Source organism: Perca fluviatilis, chromosome 15 (genome assembly GCF_010015445.1).
Source record: "Perca fluviatilis chromosome 15, GENO_Pfluv_1.0, whole genome shotgun sequence".
Taxonomy (NCBI): domain Eukaryota; kingdom Metazoa; phylum Chordata; class Actinopteri; order Perciformes; family Percidae; genus Perca; species Perca fluviatilis.
The window spans coordinates 37,898,150-37,918,822 of NC_053126.1; the positions used below are offsets into that span (position 1 = coordinate 37,898,150).

The following is a 20,673-nucleotide window of genomic DNA, read 5'->3' on the forward strand; positions in this document are numbered from 1 at the left end:
AACATTTCTGGTAGAAAACAAAGCCTTATTACAGTGGAACAGCGCTGCATCTGTTTAGGAATTATACATAAAAATAATCTCAAATTCCCCTATTTGAGAAACATTGATTGAAACCTCAGACTGCAGCCGGCTGTTAGCATCTGGCGCTAACTTGACAGATGAGTGTTTATGAGGACACGATGCTAACGAGTCTGTTCATGGTCTGCTGCTTCCTGTGTTTGTGTGTGTGTGCGTGCGTCGCGTGCGTGCATGCGTTGCATTACGTGCGTGTGTGTGTGTGTGTGTGCATGTGTGTGTGTGTGTGTGTGTGTGTGTGTGCTCTCAGCTAATTGGGCGACCTGATCGATTGACAGGACACAGATGTCAATTAACAGCAGCTGTTAATCAACAAAGTGACACACACACACATATCAGATTACATCATCATGTGTCCTTGTGTGTCCTCAGGTCCTTGTCCTCTGCATGTGTTTCTGTGAATGATAAATCACATTACAGAAACTGATATTATTATACACACACACACACACACACACACACACTCAGTATTCCTCTGGGAGCGCTCTGTATTCTCTGCTTCTGTCTCGTTAATATGACCAATCAGAGACGAGGTCACACTGTTGCTATGACACCAAACCCCACATGCGCACGCACACGCACACACACACACACACACATACACACATATACACACACACACACACACACACACACACACACACAACACACACACACACATAAATGAACCAATGAGATTAAACACCAGATACAAAATATACAATTGAAACAGACATAAGGTTTAAAACCTAAATGTCTGATCTGATGATTTATCGAGCTTAATCTTATTGGGAGACTATTCTAAAGCTGAAGAGCTGCCGACTGAGGGGCAACGTCTCCCTGAGGTACACTCAAGCCTACCATCCACTAGAAGAACGTAAAAAGACTCTGAAATAGTCTTGCATGTCCAGCTCTATCTCCACAGCACTGTGCAGAAAAGTCTGGCTACACCACAGATGCATTCTGGGATAGGAGACTAAACTCTCCTGGTTTATTGGCATATCTTTAAACCAATCACAATGGTCTTGGGCGGCACTAAGCTCCAGACAAAGCGACGGTGGCTCTGCTAAATAGTCTCAGGAAGGAACTTGTTTCGCCACATACAATATTAAATGAAGTTAACTGTTGACACAATCCAGTAACGTGAGCTATTTAAATTAGCGGATGTTGCGGCTATTCCTGGAAATCAATGTTGTTGATCCAGACTAACTCTGAAAAGACTAACGTCTGACAGCATCTCACATCTAAAGACAATCTGTCATAATGTCCAACACATTCTCACTCCCATCCCATCAGAAAGCGACACTTGGTCCGGTATCTTTGGTGTTTGTTATTTCTGCAACAAGTCTCCTTTAGCGTCATATTTAGATGCAGTTGTTTGGGACACTTGCCGTCACTTTTAGACGCTCTGGGTCGGGACGTACGTTTAACTGAGACGCGGCATAAGAACGGGACAGTTAGGATTGGCACAAGATGGTGGGTGGGGTTACAAAATGTACGTTTCAGTGACACACAGGACATGAACCCTGGTCTCCAGGGGGAAAGTCTTGTGTTGTTTGTTCCTGTGTTTGAGCATCAAAACTGATGAATTGATGAAAACTCCCAGCCAGATTATGCGGACTAGACCGAGAAGATGGAGATCAGGCACCCATGTTCTTGCGTGATCGCTGACTAAATGTTATCAGGGGCAACAATCACAACTTCAGTTTTATCTGCAGACAATTGTTTGCATTCAAACTGTTTAGTACAGTAGTTTCAGTTTTATTTCTGTGTTGTGCCAAACATTTGGCCCATCTCACATGGGATTACAAGACACGTCTGTTTAACAGACATATTTCAGTCTTGCAAATACAAAATGTGGAGAAATACATGAATGAAAATAAGAAACATTTTTGCACACTCTGGCTCTATATGCTCTATAAATTCTGACGTTTTGGCCCTCAGGCTTTCTTTCATGATAAAAAATACATTTTCTATATTATTTAAACAACACATCGTCAAGTTTGGACAGTCAAAGGTCAAACACACAGAGATCTTTGTCTTTGGGATGAATTATATACAACATACAGTAATTCACTGTGCCATATTCAGGTTTAATCATCATAAAAATAATAATAATAAGTTTATTTGATATAGCACCTTTCACAGACAGAGTCACAAAGTGCTTCACATGATAAAAATTTGTACAAAACATAGTAAGTTATACAACTAAAAAGACTAAAAACAGTCATTAAAAAACATTGTATGTAAAAGACAACATTTTACATACAGGAATCAAAAGTTTCAAAATCAAAATTTAAACAAGTGCGTCTTCAGCTGCTTTTTAACAGCTTCAACAGAGACTGCAGGACGTAAGACAATAGGAAGAGCATTCCACAGGTTTGGAGCCACCGCTTCAAAGGAACGGTCACCTCTAGTCTTTAAACGGGTGCGTGGAACAACCAGTAATCCCTGGTTAGAAAACCTGAGGGGCCTATTCGTAGTGTATGAATGGAGCAGGTCCAAGATATACGCCGGAGCCTGATCATGCAAAGCTTTATAAGACCCTGAAGTTAATCGGAAGCCAATGTAATGAGTATAAAATCGGAGTGATGATACACAATTTTAGTCCATTTTTTGGTCAATCCGCTGCCCTTTGTCCTTAGCAAACCTATTAACCAACATTTAGCTTTTCATTATTAAAAAGTGACTCACAAAACAACGTGCATATATCTTTAGACCAAGAGCCAGAGGTTTGTTACAGTACGTTCATGTGGTTAAATGAAAGATATAAACTGCTGTTGTCAGTGTACAATGATAGCAGATGTTTCTAAAACTACTAACATCTGTCCCAGAGGAAGGAGGCATATGTATCTTATCTGTCTGTTATTTTGTGACCTTTTCATCTGAACCACCTTGACTCGACTTTGTGTTTTGAAGCTGCTAAAGAAATTAAGTAAGGGTTAATGCCCGACGAGGTGACTTCGGCGGAGGCGGTTCACACCTCGCCGTCGTCCAGTACTACCTGACAATGGACACCTCGAAGGGCATTAACCCGCTTATACCATGGTCACTTGCCAAATAACATATTTTTAAAACATTAGTTCATATTTTAATTAGTTTTACCATCGAAATCTAAAGTTTATCCAAACAATAACTCTTTATATAGTCCGCTCAGCTGATAGAAGCCTTCAGTTTAGCTACGAGCCAGAAAGCTAACGCTATGCTAGCAAGATCCAAAGTCAATAACATTGTGTACAGTTGGCAATCAGTAAAAATAATTTGACAGTATGTTGAACAACAAGACAAGCTAGCTATCAGCCATGTCATTGTCCCCAAAACAATATAACGACTTTTACGAAGAATTAGATCCGCGATGTGTAACATTACTGTCGGCTGCAGCGGCGCAGCCTGAAGCAGCGAGCTGAACAGTGAACGGGATGTGAGATAACGTTATTCTCTGTGAAACAAAGTCAGTCCAGAGGGCCAGTAGAACTTACTTCTTGCAGCCTGTGTGTTTTAGCGCCATCCTGTGGTGTTCAGAGGATGATTTGGAAATAATAAATCCATATTTCCTTATTGATTTAATTTAGCGCATTCATATAGAACAGTAAACAGTCAGTTTCACCGAACTCCTTTAGTAGGTGTCCTCTATCACTTTTTAATGGACACCCTGCAGCCAATCAGAATCGAGTATTCACCCAGACCATGGTATAACACTTTTTAATGGACACCCTGCAGCCAATCAGAATCGAGTATTCACCCAGACCATGGTATAACTTCCTTCGTGTAACCTTCATTTATATGAAAATAAGATGTTGATATTTAACAAATATATATAAAGTGTGAGGTGTTTTTAATATTGTGTCTGTCTGTCTGTCTGTCTGTCTGTCTGTGTGTCTCTCTCTCAGCCGTCCACTTCGCCATTGCTGCTGATGTCACCAGCCTCAACCCCCGCCTCCATTTCCGGGACAATGGGAAGAGTGTGTACTCAAGTTACCTGTCAATGCCGAAAAAACAATGTGAGACCTTAAGAGTCGGACTGCTGGTGAGACACACTCACATCTGGACACGTTGATTTTAATAACTCATAACTATCTGAAGGGAAACGCTATTAACCGAATCTCTGTGACGTCTCTATAACATAACAATCACTTCCTCCCTTTGTGCAACAAGCATAGTGTGCGCACGCTGTGCCGAGCCTAGGAGGATATTACTAATGCTCTGTTAAAATAACAATGAAATGCTGCGGGTTTTTGTGGATCAAATGGCGCAATCACTTTCTGCTGACTCGAGATAGCAATACTCCCAGAATGCACCTTAACACACCTCCCTGTAAGACCAGCACGCCCATGGGCCACAGATGGGTGCAGGTGCATTTGTATTTAAACAGGAAATTGACAACTGCATCGGTCTTAAAGGTGCTGTAGCTAGGATTGTGAAGATCCAGGACTTAGCCAAAGAATTTGAACATTGACATCTTCTCAGTCACTTCGCCGCTTTCTGCTAAAACGGTCTCCTAAGCCCCTCCCCCCCACAAGGGAGAATGAATGCATTTGCATGAGCAGTGATTGACACGCAGTTAAACCCCCCCCCGGCCCTGTTTGGTGTATCTGAACAGGGAGCGACGGATTTTAGCACTACAGGCTGTAGGTGGTGCCAGAGAAGCTGGATTTTTTTTAAATGACCTGCTTCATGTAGTTCTACTCGAACATAGGGTCAGTTTCAGCAAATATGACAGAAAGTTAGTTTTATAAGGCTTACCTACTGCACCTTTAAGACTAGCAAAGACACTTGCGTCTGGCTATGTGCTGCACCGGGTGCAAGAAAAGAAGTTTTCTACCCAGAAGTTATTGTGAACCAACATTATGATTGGCTCCATTGAAATGTATTTCAAATGAAAAACAAATCTGATGTCCAGTCTGAGAATCTTTCCCAAGTTATCCACCAAAAACCTTTTTTAACAACTGAAAATAAAAGCTAACGTCACCTCTGCTACAACTTCCAATAATAATAACAAATGTTCTCACGAACATTGACTCTGAATGTTTCTCTTTTGATTTCTAAAGGAAAAAACACGTGAGATGTGCAGTTTGATGCAGTTTCAGATATTTTAAGGTTTAATGAAAGGAAGTTGTGCTGTGTGAGATAAGAGTGACTGATTCTTCTGAGCTTTAATCAGAGTTTACTTCCTGTTTCTCCTCCAGCGTTCAGTCAGAAAACACTAAACTTTCTGTTGGAGAAACGTCTGAATGGAACAGTTTAACATTTTTGTTGGTAAATGCACGTTGAGTTAAAGTTGACTGTTCAGAAATGTTCAGGACTCGTCCTATCACGTCCTTATAACTTTCTTATCTGCGCATGTTTGTGTTTCTGTATATCTCTGTTGTGATGACTCAGTGAACGCTGTTTCAAACTGGTTCCGTCTATGGAAATTTATGGAAGTTTATGGAAATCATCAACAGTTCAACTCAACAACAGACTTTACTGCTTGGGATTACCTTTCAGGGGATAACGCTGCCATGCCCAAAGACAGCCATGTTGATGAAGAAAGAGTGGAGAAAAACGCTGTACTTATACATTTAAAGAGGAATAAGTTCACAAAACAGTTCATTTTAGACCCTGTCTGCAGAGAGAGAAAGTCCTGCACCGTCAGTGCTTCCTCACGTCTACGTTCAGTTAAAGTGGAGTCATCATCATGTGTCTTGATGCTGTTTAAAGTCTTACTAAAAAAAGTAACTAGATAAGATAAGCCTTTATTAATTTGTCTTGGGCAGTCGAGAGAACAAGAAATGGCAACGTATCGCACATAAACACAGTAAACATACAGTACACATGCAGAAAACATATGCATACATTATGTCATCCAAATGCGTTAAATATACATCCAATAAACCTCACACAAGACCCCCCTACCTTCCATTAAAGGACAATTCTGGTGCAAAATGAACCTAGGGGTTAATTACATATGTGTACCGAGTCGATCGTTCTCTGGGAAATGTTTTCATGCTAATCAAATGTGTCTCTAGCTTTAAACAAGCTACGCGAACCAGTGGTTAGCTGCTAACTCTAGCTTTCGGGGCAGATGGTAAATCTGGTAAATTTTATACCACTAACAAGGCTCAAAATAGCACCACACTTAAACAGTAGCATAATGAGGGTCTCTGCATGTAAACCCAAGCATTGAGAACTTTGTGTACAGATAGTTTATTAAAAAGATAGATTATAAAGATACAGTGAGTAAAATAAGTATTTGAACACCCTGCTATTTTGCAAGTTCTCCCACTTGGAAATCATGGAGGGGTCTGAAATTGTCATCGTAGGTGCATGTCCACTGTGAGAGACATAATCTAAAAAAAAAAATCCAGAAATCACAATGTATGATTTTTTAACTATTTATTTGTATGATACAGCTGCAAATAAGTATTTGAACACCTGTCTATCAGCTAGAATTCTGACCCTCAAAGACCTGTTAGTCTGCCTTTAAAATGTCCAACTCCACTCCATTTATTATCCTAAATTAGATGCACCTGTTTGAGGTCGTTAGCTGCATAAAGACACCTGTCCACCCCATACAATCAGTAAGAATCCAACTAGTAACATGGCCAAGACCAAAGAGCTGTCCAAAGACACTAGAGACAAAATTGTACACCTCCACAAGGCTGGAAAGGGCTACGGGGAAATTGCCAAGCAGCTTGGTGAAAAAAGGTCCACTGTTGGAGCAATCATCAGAAAATGGAAGAAGCTAAACATGGACTGGGGCTCCATGCAAGATCTCACCTCGTGGGGTCTCAATGATCCTAAGAAAGGTGAGAAATCAGCCCAGGACTACACGGGAGGAGCTGGTCAATGACCTGAAAAGAGCTGGGACCACCGTTTCCAAGGTTACTGTTGGTAATACACTAAGACGTCATGGTTTGAAATCATGCATGGCACGGAAGGTTCCCCTGCTTAAACCAGCACATGTCAAGGCCCGTCTTAAGTTTGCCAATGACCATCTGGATGATCCAGAGGAGTCATGGGAGAAAGTCATGTGGTCAGATGAGACCAAAATAGAACTTTTTGGTCATAATTCCACTAACCGTGTTTGACGGAAGAAGAATGATGAGTACCATCCCAAGAACACCATCCCTACTGTGACGCATGGGGGTGGTAGCATCATGCTTTGGGGGTGTTTTTCTGCACATGGGACAGGGCGACTGCACTGTATTAAGGAGAGGATGACCGGGGCCATGTATTGCGAGATTTTGGGGAACAACCTCCTTCCCTCAGTTAGAGCATTGAAGATGGGTCGAAGCTGGGTCTTCCAACATGACAATGACCCGAAGAACACAGCCAGGATAACCAAGGAGTGGCTCTGTAAGAAGCATATCAAGGTTCTGGCGTGGCCTAGCCAGTCTCCAGACCTAAACCCAATAGAGAATCTTTGGAGGGAGCTCAAACTCTGTGTTTCTCAGCGACAGCCCAGAAACCTGACTGATCTAGAGAAGATCTGTGTGGAGGAGTGGGCCAAAATCCCTCCTGCAGTGTGTGCAAACCTGGTGAAAAACTACAGGAAACGTTTGACCTCTGTAATTGCAAACAAAGGCTACTGTACCAAATATTAACATTGATTTTCTCAGGTGTTCAAATACTTATTTGCAGCTGTATCATACAAATAAATAGTTAAAAAATCATACATTGTGATTTCTGGATTTTTTTTTTAGATTATGTCTCTCACAGTGGACATGCACCTGCGATGACAATTTCAGACCCCTCCATGATTTCTAAGTGGGAGAACTTGCAAAATAGCAGGCTGTTCAAATACTTATTTTCATTGTTCATGTTTACATGAGGGTGCCATCTTAGAAAACAGTCATGACCAGTCGAACGACAAACGCCATGCAACCAGTAACCAATAACATAGCTCAAACACAGCATTCATGATTAGACTGCTCATGACTGTTTTTCCAAGATGGAAACATTTCCCAGGGAACGTTCGACTTGGTACACATATGTTATTAACCCCAAGGTTCATTTTGCACCGGAATTGTCCTTTAATAAGAACTGTAAGTAGATTGGGTTACTACGAACCAACCAACCCCTTCTTATTATACACACACGCTTTAAAATTCAGTCATCTAGTCGATCTAAACACAGTATTCAAAGGTTGGTAGAAGTATGAACTGAAGGGAATGTCTAAAAAACAAGTAAGAACATCTGTATGTCGTCGGTAAAAGGGTTTAACTTGTGGAACAGTTTTAATATAGAATTAACTATGTGTAGTTCACTTTTCAAATTTAAAACCATGTTTAAAAAATGTTCAACAAATTTATAAAAGGTTGATCATTTTGTTTGTAGAACTTCTGTTTTGTTTTGTTTTGTTCTTTTTCTTTGAAAAGAAATGTTTATTGCTTTGATTTGGTTTTGGGCTTAAGGGTTAGGGTTTTGTGTGTTTTGTGTGTGTGTGTGTGGGTTTAACTATATTCGTGGGGTCCAAAAACCGGGTCCAGTATACTTGTGGGGTCCGGACAGCTTTGTGGGGCCAAAATGCTGGACCCCACAAGTTTAAAGGGCTGGTTCAGGGTTAAGACTTGGTTTTAGGATTAGGGATAGAATTAGGTTATGGTTAGGGTGAGGATAAGGGTTAAGGTTAGGCATTTAGTTGTGATGGTTAAGGTTAGGGTAAGGGGCTAGGGAATGCATTATGCCAATGACGGGTCCCCACAAAGAAAGTGAAATGCACTGTGTGTGTGTGTGTGTGTGTGTGTGCGTGTGTGTTTGCTGTTAACAGCACAGACTGAAAACTATCACTGTTGGTGCGTTCAAGGACGCTCTGGAGTCGTCTGTTGCACTGGCGAGTCGCGTCAGAGGATCAAAGACAGAAGACAAACATTCCCCGTGTAAAAAGTGTTGAGTTTCAGTTGTGTGTGTTTGTGTTCTGCAGAGTCCGATCCGAGACAAAGTGGAACCTCTGGTGTTCTTGCTGAACGTCTCTCTGTACGAGAAGCTTCCCAAGAAAAGAAACGCCGTGCAGGACTTGAAACGCCTCCCGGTGCTGAGCCAGACGCCTCGGCCCATCAGAACCCAGGTCAGAACCTAATACACATCAGCTTTGAACTCCAGAGAACTGCTTTGAGTTAAACATGTGAAGCCAAACACTTAATTTCGTGCATTATGGTGAATTTATGGTTTACTATTCTCCTGTATTGTTCAAAACTTTCTGCATATTCTAGAACATCACACTTGTTTAAGGATGTTTTTTTAGGAATCATGAACATCTGAACAACTAATCTGTTAGAGAATGAGACCTTGTTAAAGCCAGAAGCTTTATTTCTCACTTACTGTTGTGTTCTGTAACCCCTGATGTAGCAACGCAGACACAGTTCTTGTTGCACCCTACCCCCCTCACAGATTAAATACTGGATTCATAAATGTCCGTTTGAAAGTCGTAAATGTTAGAAAATGTTCACTTCATTTCATTCAGATTGTCAAACTGTAATAGCTGTCCTCATCTGTTCATTCCTTCGCTGATGTTGAATTTCAGATCCACATCCAGAAGGCCTGTGGTTCTGATAACCGCTGCCATAGCAACCTGCAAATGACGGCCCAGTTCACAGACGAGAACCAGAAACCCTTTGCCATGTAAGTGAAGACTGTGGGTCCACTCTGAGTAAGCTTTTCTGTCTTTGTGCTAAAACAAATCCAATAAAACAATGTGGGTTCAACAAACGGATGCTCAGGTAATGATTGATTGTTCATATCAAGTAGATTTGTTTTCTAATGAGAGAAGTAGAACTGAAGTATGGTTCAAAGAAGCACTTTGTCTCTACTTTTAATAGTTGTAGTAGTTGTAGTAAATAAATATAGGAGTTCAGGTATGCAGCAAATCTTCAAAAATGTCATCATTACTCATGCATGAATCAGTTTTACTGTGGATCATGTGACACGTGAGTTGAGCAGCTTTTTAGCTGGTCAGTCCACCAATATTATCACTACTCCCACTGCTGACTGCAAGATTAGTTTGCTCCTAAAATGTTAGTGTAACCTTGTTAGCATTAGCATTCGGCCTGCACATCTTCTCTACATCTTCGTACTTCCAACTTTGTGTGGAATACCTGCAGACAAGGGACATGTAAGTAGTTATATACAATTTCTTTTGTAGATAAGGGTGAACTTGTGTGTGTGAGAACAAGGTGACTCACCGCCAAAACACTGCTACAACACACACAACAGTTCACCATAATCTACAAAAGAACTACTTCCATGTCCCTGTTCTGCAGGTATTCCACGCAAAGTTGGAAGTGCACCCTTGTTTAGAAGAAGTACTCGGCTAATCCTGCCTTATACTGACCGAAGTTGGAGAAACAGCTAGCTGATGTGGTATTAGCTAAAGCAGCATTAGCTTCTAGCTAGTAGCCCAGTACCTAGCTACTACACATGTGCGCTTCCCACCAAAGATGGGATAGAAGTGTGATGTCTCACTCTGTAGCTAAAACAGAGACCTGAAGATACAGGGTGAAAAAAGGGGCTGCAGCAATGTGCAGTACAACAAATATATGGTGTTTCTTTGAAAATTAAACCATATAAACCTATTATGGTACAACCTCAAAATACAATTATGAACCTGAAAATTAGCATAATATAGACAGTTCGTCCTGCATTTAGGGTGGTGTTGGTTTAACAGATGATTAGCAGCTCTCTCACATTACAAAGGTTTGTCCTAACCAGGCCACTGTATCATCTCCTAACTGATTTTCCCAGATGACCTCAGACTGTTGCTGTCATGTTGTGATTTGTGTACATGTCTGTCTCCAGGCAGAAGGACAGTCAAGTGTTACACTACGACTCCAGCATTAACCGATTGTTTCTGGAGGTTAACGTCAGCAACACACCGTCACCGGGACGACCAGCAGAGGACGCTCACAACGCCGTTTTGAACGTTAGCATCCCACCATCGCTCATATACTCCGGAGTCCGAAAAAAGGTAGTTAACTTACAGAGTATGAGCATGTAAGTAGATAAGAGTAGTGGACCAAGTGTTGATCCTTGAGGGACACCATAGTTTACAGTATGGAAACATAAAATGGAAGAGTTTATTGGAAATAGGCTACCAATAAATGTTCACAAACCTGAAAGACTTGCAATTTCCTTAAGGAAACCTTGACGTGGACTTGCCCCAATAGGACTTGGAATTGAGTTGAAACTTGAATTATATAAACTGTCACAACCCGAGACTTGACTTTGACTTACCCTGAAGTACCCGGGACCAGAGATGGCAAAAGTACTCACTTCCCGTACTTAAGTAGAAGTACAGATACTTGTGTTAAAAAATACTCTGGTAAAAGTAGAAGTACTGATTTAACTTCTTTACTTAAGTAAAAGTAACAAAGTACAGGCTTTGAAATGTACTTAAAGTATAAAAGTAAAAGTAGCCTTGCGAATGACAACCACTTTTTATGCAAAGCTACCTGGACCACACACGTTACTAGAGTGCAAGATGAGAAACTTCAGTGGACATAAAAACCAGGCTCTTTATATGCCATTGTCTACATTTTAAATGGATGTCCGCCAAACATCACATATATGATTATTGTGACAGAGACTGGGGCTCCAGCTTAATAAGATTCTGACTGAGTAGCAAGATATGAATTCAATTGTGATTCTGTGAGAATTCACAGATCCAGTTTCTCTTTTTTAATCGTCCCCTTAACATTTAAAGGAATCTACATGTATGTGTGCTCAAATATAGAAAGAAAATAAAGGATACAATATGAATTACTAAACATAGATTAATTAAGAAGTTCCCCATACTTTTAGAGTTACACAGCACATTGGCCAGGAGTCATACTTGATGCCTCCTAGCCTATCTCAAACATCTCTCTCAGATAAGGCCAGGGTTGATTGGGAATGTCTTGCTGCTTGTCTGCCTAATCTCTGGGATCTCTGTTTTCTTCATTTTCAATCATGTCGCCGTCCATACTACTAGTGCTAACGTTACCACCATCAAGCTGCAATTATTTGCCGCAAATGAATGCAGAATGCGGCCGAATCTGTCGAGTCGTCTTGTAGTGGTGCGTTACATGCAACGTAGCCTACAGTATATTCCCATCCAATTAGATTGAATTCGGTATTGATCACGTGAAAAATAACGGTAACTCCAGTGAAATTATTTGAAACTTGCTAGTGAGGACTAGATTAGGACCGTATTTAAAGCTGATGCTGGTTTCAAACTGCCCCCCCAGGTGTGTCTGGCAAAACACGGACAACTTCTCTCTTTTGATGCTTGGGAATGACGTTGCGTTGTAGCACGCAATCAACTAGCTAACAGGTGAAGAACACAAACAACTAAATCACTAGCTAACCTACTTTAACTGTGCAGGAACTATAGACCAATACAACAACAGGCTTAAATGAACTGACAACATAAGTTATACGACTTACAGTTCTCAAACGCACACACGATCTCAACTGATTATCCTTATCCCGGACAGCAGTCTCTCTTTCTTTTTCTCACTTTTTTTCTGTGTGCGCGCACGCGCGCTCGCCAGTGTGTGAGGCGTGCGTGTCCGCTATTCTCCGCATATTGACCTCTTGTACAAAACTAAAGTAACGAGCCAATTTTTAAAATGTAAGGAGTAGAAAGTACCGATATTCGTGTTAAAATGTAAGGAGTAAAAGTAAAAAGTCGCCACAAAAAAAAATAGTAAAGTAAAGTAGAAATATCCGAAAAATCTACTTAAGTACAGTAACGAAGTATTTGTACTTCGTTACTTCCCATCTCTGCCCGGGACTCTACTTGGACCAGTTACTCCTAAAGTCACTGATGGCTGAGTGTATGCGCAGCCTCAAACTGAGCTTGACGACGTAGATGTGACGTGAGCAACCTGTCTGAAAGTTGTAAGTCTTGTGGTAGCTGTGCCAAGAGAAATCTGTTCGTGGATAAATGTTACTTTGTATGAATTCACTTGCCACATACCAAAGTATTTCCGATCCATCAAAACGTTGCAGAAATATTTATTCCGATACTTTCATTGACTCTCTATGGGCTTCTCTCTTGACTGTATGCTTCAACATCCCCCTGATTGCCTGCGAGCTTCTCCTGACTCTACGGTAATTTCTCTACTGTGCAACAGAAAGTCACAATCGTTAGCCTATTTTTACAAAAACGTCTGCTACGGGGCCATAACGTGAGAGACAAGGTAATGGAGCCTTTTATATATTGTCGTGTTTCTTTAGAAATAAACAATGGACAAATAGAGTCTTTAAACGCTTCAGATGTAAAGTTATTCACTGTCAAAGTGACGTCAAAATGAATGGCAGTCAGTGGAATGCTAGCTGAAGGTGATGAGTTGTTAGCCTCAGAATCTCCCCATAGGAGGTACACTTTCCAGATACTCGCTTACTCCCTTGGTCAGTCCAGTGTCTTTTTGTGTTTCAGGGCGACGGCCTGGCAGCGGTGGAGTGTTCTATTGAGGACGCAGTTCTTCTGTGTGAGCTGGGGAACCCATTCAAAAGCAACAAGAAGGTACAGAACTTTCTTGGCTTTTAAAAAAAAAAGCCTTATACTTTATATGACGGGGCAGCTGTGGCTAAGTGGTAGAGAGGTCGCCTGCCAATTGGAAGGTTGGTGGTTCGATCCCTGGCCCTGCAGTTCCATGCCGAAGTGTCCTTGTGCAAGACACTGAACCCTGAGTTGCCCCCGATGCTGCGCCATCGGAGTGTTGAATGGTTCCTGTACTATGTTAAAGCGCTTTGAGTAGTCGTTAAGACTAGAAAAGCGCTATATAAAAAACAGTCCATTTACAGTCCATTTATCAAATTCAATTCAAAGAACTTTATTTATCTGTTAGGAACTTCCTTTGTGTTGAGCATCAGTGCATGTACAATACCATGAACACAGCATAATCTAACACACACACGCACACACACACAGTTCCATATAGACAAATAATAAATAGTTACCAATAAATAGTAACATAAAAAGTAACCAAAGCTTGCAAAGTACAATAGATAAATACATGATAAATAAGCATTAAGCATTAAAAAACAGTTACATAAAAAAAAGGGTTAAAATAGTAAATGTGTCAATCATTATATATTTTTATAAGACTTATACCGGCAGCATGTGCCGCTATTCTCTGTTACGGTCAGTCTTCAGCTGCAGTGACGCACGGGAAGCTTGAACTGTTGACATCGAGATGAGTATCGATCTAGCATCTACCTGATCCTCCTTCTCTTTCTGTATTTCAGGTTCAGGTGTTGATCATATTTCAGACGTCTGAGATCAGTTTAGACACCAGAGAGATTCAGTCTGGGCTGCAGCTGTCCACGTACGACACACGCACACAGACACACACACACACACACACACACTTGCACACAGAGACACACACAGACACACACACACGCACACAGAAACACACACACACAGAGGTACTGAGTTGTGTCTCTGTGTGTCTTCAGGCTCAGCGAGCAGTCAGACCTGCTTCCTGTCTCGGTCTCCATGTTGGTGGAGTATTCACTGCAGACATCTCTCACTCTGTAAGTACCACTCAGTCTAAAGCACCTACACATGATCAGCTCTGTGCTGGCTGCTCCGTTGTTTTCCTATGGAGAGCGAGTTGCCGCCTACCTAGGCACAGCGCTACCCTTACCTTGTTATCGCTGACCTTTCAAGACGCAACCAATTCCAGAAAGTTCCTGTGCTGTGCTTTGCCTCTCTGCTCTGCGCCCTACCTCGCCGTTCTACCGCAGATCATGTGTAGGCGGCTTAAGAGTTTTAAAGTTGACCTCTGACCTGATGAACTCACCTGTGTCCTGACAGAATCAGCCCGCCAGGCCCCGCCTCCTTCAGCGGTCATGTGACCGGTGAGTCGTCCATGAAGCAGACTGAGGACATCGGCAGTCTGCTGCTCTTCACCTTCCAGGTACACACAGATAGACAGACAGACAGACAGACAGACAGACAGACAGACAAACAGACAGACAGACAGGTGTTAACTCTTCTCTGATAGGTGCACAGCAGCGGGAAGCCACTGGGTCACCTAGGCTACCTGCAGCTGGAGTTTGATTGGCCGTGGGAGGCGACCAATGGGAAGTGGCTGCTGTACCTCGCAGAGATCCGAGTGAATGGCACATCGGAGGCTCGCTGCACTCCGCCCGGCAACATCATCAACCCGCTCAACCTCAGGGTAACTATAACAACGCCTCAGGTTAACTATAGCAACGCCTCAGTCTCAGGGTAACTATATCAATGCCTCAGTCTCAGGGTAACTATATCAATGCCTCAGTATCAGGGTAACTATATCAATGCCTCACCCTCATGGTAACTATAGCAATGCCTCAGCCTCATGGTAACTATGGCAATGCCTCAGCCTCATGGTAACTATAGCAATGCCTCAGCCTCAGGGTAACTATAGCAATGCCTCACCCTCATGGTAACTATAGCAATGCCTCACCCTCATGGTAACTATAGCAATGCCTCAGCCTCATGGTAACTATAGCAATGCCTCAGCCTCATGGTAACTATAGCAATGCCTCAGCCTCATGGTAACTATAGCAATGCCTCCCCTCATGGTAACTATAGCAACCAGCCTCATGGTAACTATAGCTTACCAGCCTCAGGGTAACTATAGCTACGCCTCAGCCTCAGGGTAACTATAGCAAAGCCTCCCTCATGGTAACTATATCAACGCCTCAGCCTCAGGGTAACTATAGCAACGCCTCAGCCTCAGGGTAACTATAGCAATGCCTCCCTCATGGTAACTATAGCAATGCCTCAGCCTCATGGTAACTATAGCGACGTCTCAGCCTCAGGGTAACTATAGCTACGCCTCAGCCTCAGGGTAACTATAGCTACGCCTCAGCCTCAGGGTAACTATAGCAATGCCTCAGCCTCAGGGTAACTATAGCAATGCCTCACCCTCATGGTAACTATAGCAAAGCCTCCCTCATGGTAACTATAGCAATGCCTCAGCCTCATGGTAACTATAGCAATGCCTCCCTCATGGTAACTATAGCAACGCCTCAGCCTCATGGTAACTATAGCGACGCCTCAGCCTCAGGGTAACTATAGCTACGCCTCAGCCTCAGGGTAACTACAGCAAAGCCTCCCTCATGGTAACTATAGCAACGCCTCAGCCTCAGGGTAACTATAGCAACGCCTCAGCCTCAGGGTAACTATAGCAACGCCTCAGCCTCAGGGTAACTATATCAATGCCTCACCCTAAGGGTAACTATAGCAACGCCTCAGCCTCAGGGTAACTATATCAATGCCTCAGCCTCAGGGTAACTATAGCAAAGCCTCCCTCATGGTAACTATATCAACGCCTCAGCCTCAGGGTAACTATAGCAACGCCTCAGCCTCAGGGTAACTATAGCAATGCCTCCCTCATGGTAACTATAGCAATGCCTCAGCCTCATGGTAACTATAGCGACGCCTCAGCCTCAGGGTAACTATAGCTACGCCTCAGCCTCAGGGTAACTATAGCAAAGCCTCCCTCATGGTAACTATAGCAATGCCTCAGCCTCAGGGTAACTATAGCAATGCCTCACCCTCATGGTAACTATAGCAAAGCCTCCCTCATGGTAACTATAGCAATGCCTCAGCCTCATGGTAACTATAGCAATGCCTCCCTCATGGTAACTATAGCAACGCCTCAGCCTCATGGTAACTATAGCGACGCCTCAGCCTCAGGGTAACTATAGCTACGCCTCAGCCTCAGGGTAACTACAGCAAAGCCTCCCTCATGGTAACTATAGCAACGCCTCAGCCTCAGGGTAACTATAGCAACGCCTCAGCCTCAGGGTAACTATAGCAACGCCTCAGCCTCAGGGTAACTATATCAATGCCTCACCCTAAGGGTAACTATAGCAACGCCTCAGCCTCAGGGTAACTATATCAATGCCTCAGCCTCAGGGTAACTATAGCAATGCCTCAGCCTCATGGTAACTATAGCAATGCCTCCCTCATGGTAACTATAGCAACGCCTCAGCCTCAGGGTAACTATAGCTACGCCTCAGCCTCAGGGTAACTATAGCAAAGCCTCAGCCTCAGGGTAACTATAGCAACGCCTCAGCCTCATGGTAACTATATCAACGCCTCAGCCTCAGGGTAACTATATCAACGCCTCAGCCTCAGGGTAACTATAGCAACGCCTCACCCTCAGGGTAACTATAGCAATGCCTCAGCCTCATGGTAACTATAGCAATGCCTCACCCTCAGGGTAACTATAGCAATGCCTCACCCTCAGGGTAACTATAGCAATGCCTCAGCCTCATGGTAACTATAGCAACGCCTCAGCCTCATGGTAACTATAGCAATGCCTCAGCCTCATGGTAACTACAGCAATGCCTCACCCTCAGGGTAACTACAGCAACGCCTCAGTCTCAGGCTAACTATAGCAACGCCTCAGCCTCAGGGTAACTATAGCACACGCCACCAGGGTAACTGTAGCAATGCCTCAATCTCAGAGTAACTATATCAATGCCTCGGCCTCAGGGTAACTATAGCAATGCCTCAGCCTCAGGGTAACTATAGCAATGCCTCACCCTCAGGGTAACTATAGCAATGCCTCGGCCTCATGGTAACTATAGCAATGCCTCAGCCTCATGGTAACTATAGCAATGCCTCCCTCATGGTAACTATAGCAATGCCTCCTTCATGGTAACTATAGCATGCCTCAGCCTCAGGGTAACTATAGCAATGCCTCACCCCCAGGGTAACTATAGCAATGCCTGAGCCTCATGGTAACTATAGCAATGCCTCACCCTCAGGGTAACTATAGCAATGCCTCACCCTCAGGGTAACTATAGCAATGCCTCAGCCTCATGGTAACTATAGCAATGCCTCACCCTCAGGGTAACTATAGCAATGCCTCACCCTCAGGGTAACTATAGCAATGCCTCAGCCTCATGGTAACTATAGCAACGCCTCAGCCTCATGGTAACTATAGCAACGCCTCAGCCTCAGGCTAACTATAGCAATGCCTCACCCTCAGGGTAACTATAGCAATGCCTCAGCCTCATGGTAACTATAGCAATGCCTCACCCTCAGGGTAACTATAGCAATGCCTCACCCTCAGGGTAACTATAGCAATGCCTCAGCCTCATGGTAACTATAGCAACGCCTCAGCCTCATGGTAACTATAGCAACGCCTCAGCCTCAGGGTAACTATAGCAATGCCTCAGCCTCATGGTAACTATAGCAACGCCTCAGCCTCATGGTAACTATAGCAACGCCTCAGCCTCATGGTAACTATAGCAATGCCTCCCTCATGGTAACTATAGCATGCCTCAGCCTCAGGGTAACTATAGCAATGCCTCAGCCTCATGGTAACTATAGCAACGCCTCAGCCTCATGGTAACTATAGCAACGCCTCAGCCTCATGGTAACTATAGCAACGCCTCAGCCTCATGGTAACTATAGCAATGCCTCCCTCATGGTAACTATAGTATGCCTCAGCCTCAGGGTAACTATAGCAATGCCTCAGCCCTCATGGTAACTATAGCAAGCCTCAGCCTCATGGTAACTATAGCAACCTCAGCCTCATGGTAACTATAGCAATGCCTCACCCTCAGGGTAACTATAGCAATGCCTCAGCCTCATGGTAACTATAGCAATGCCTCAGCCTCAGGGTAACTATAGCAACGCCTCACCCTCAGGGTAACTATAGCAATGCCTCAGCCTCATGGTAACTATAGCAATGCCTCACCCTCAGGGTAACTATAGCAATGCCTCACCCTCAGGGTAACTATAGCAATGCCTCAGCCTCATGGTAACTATAGCAACGCCAGCCTCATGGTAACTATAGCAATGCCTCAGCCTCATGGTAACTACAGCAATGCCTCACCCTCAGGGTAACTACAGCAACGCCTCAGTCTCAGGCTAACTATAGCAACGCCTCAGCCTCAGGGTAACTATAGCAACGCCTCGCCCTCAGGGTAACTGTAGCAATGCCTCAATCTCAGAGTAACTATATCAATGCCTCGGCCTCAGGGTAACTATAGCAATGCCTCAGCCTCAGGGTAACTATAGCAATGCCTCACCCTCAGGGTAACTATAGCAATGCCTCGGCCTCATGGTAACTATAGCAATGCCTCAGCCTCATGGTAACTATAGCAATGCCTCCCTCATGGTAACTATAGCAATGCCTCCTTCATGGTAACTATAGCATGCCTCAGCCTCAGGGTAACTATAGCAATGCCTCAGCCTCAGGGTAACTATATCAACGCCTCACCCCCAGGGTAACTATAGCAATGCCTGAGCCTCATGGTAACTATAGCAATGCCTCACCCTCAGGGTAACTATAGCAATGCCTCACCCTCAGGGTAACTATAGCAATGCCTCAGCCTCATGGTAACTATAGCAACGCCTCAGCCTCATGGTAACTATAGCAACGCCTCAGCCTCAGGGTAACTATAGCAATGCCTCAGCCTCATGGTAACTATAGCAACGCCTCAGCCTCATGGTAACTATAGCAATGCCTCAGCCTCATGGTAACTATAGCAATGCCTCCCTCATGGTAACTATAGCATGCCTCAGCCTCAGGGTAACTATAGCAATGCCTCAGCCTCATGGTAACTATAGCAACGCCTCAGCCTCATGGTAACTATAGCAACGCCAGCCTCATGGTAACTATAGCAATGCCTCACCCTCAGGGTAACTATAGCAATGCCTCAGCCTCATGGTAACTATAGCAATGCCTCACCCTCAGGGTAACTATAGCTACGCCTCAGCCTCATGGTAACTATAGCAACGCCTCAGCCTCATGGTAACTATAGCAACGCCTCAGCCTCAGGGTAACTATAGCAATGCCTCAGCCTCATGGTAACTATAGCAACGCCTCAGCCTCAGGGTAACTATAGCAATGCCTCAGCCTCATGGTAACTATAGCAACGCCTCAGCCTCATGGTAACTATAGCAATGCCTCACCCTCAGGGTAACTATAGCAATGCCTCACCCTCAGGGTAACTATAGCAATGCCTCAGCCTCATGGTAACTATAGCAACGCCTCAGCCTCATGGTAACTATAGCAACGCCTCAGCCTCATGGTAACTATAGCAATGCCTCACCCTCAGGGTAACTATAGCAATGCCTCACCCTCAGGGTAACTATAGCAATGCCTCAGCCTCATGGTAACTATAGCAACGCCTCAGCCTCATGGTAACTATAGCAACGCCTCAGCCTCAGGGTAACTATAGCAATGCCTCAGCCTCATGGTAACTATAGCAACGCCTCAGCCTCATGGTAACTATAGCAACGCCTCAGCCTCATGGTAACTATAGCAATGCCTCCCTCATGGTAACTATAGCATGCCTCAGCCTCAGGGTAACTATAGCAATGCCTCAGCCTCATGGTAACTATAGCAACGCCTCAGCCTCATGGTAACTATAGCAACGCCTCAGCCTCATGGTAACTATAGCAACGCCTCAGCCTCATGGTAACTATAGCAATGCCTCCCTCATGGTAACTATAGCATGCCTCAGCCTCAGGGTAACTATAGCAATGCCTCAGCCTCATGGTAACTATAGCAACGCCTCAGCCTCATGGTAACTATAGCAACGCCTCAGCCTCATGGTAACTATAGCAATGCCTCACCCTCAGGGTAACTATAGCAATGCCTCAGCCTCATGGTAACTATAGCAATGCCTCAGCCT

General features: G+C 43.8%; 1 protein-coding gene across 2 annotated transcripts in view; it reads left to right on the forward strand.

The window, feature by feature from the left end:
• Positions 1 to 20,673, forward strand: part of LOC120575386 (integrin alpha-3-like) — a 44,148-nt gene that overhangs the window by 12,654 nt on the left and 10,821 nt on the right. For both annotated transcript variants that reach the window (XM_039826156.1, XM_039826155.1), the window contains exons 15-23: positions 3,945 to 4,081; positions 8,960 to 9,103; positions 9,560 to 9,657; positions 10,831 to 10,999; positions 13,454 to 13,540; positions 14,266 to 14,345; positions 14,479 to 14,556; positions 14,840 to 14,942; positions 15,030 to 15,206. In XM_039826156.1, coding sequence (XP_039682090.1) covers positions 3,945 to 4,081; positions 8,960 to 9,103; positions 9,560 to 9,657; positions 10,831 to 10,999; positions 13,454 to 13,540; positions 14,266 to 14,345; positions 14,479 to 14,556; positions 14,840 to 14,942; positions 15,030 to 15,206 — 1,073 coding nt within the window. The remainder of the gene's footprint in view (positions 1 to 3,944; positions 4,082 to 8,959; positions 9,104 to 9,559; positions 9,658 to 10,830; positions 11,000 to 13,453; positions 13,541 to 14,265; positions 14,346 to 14,478; positions 14,557 to 14,839; positions 14,943 to 15,029; positions 15,207 to 20,673) is intronic.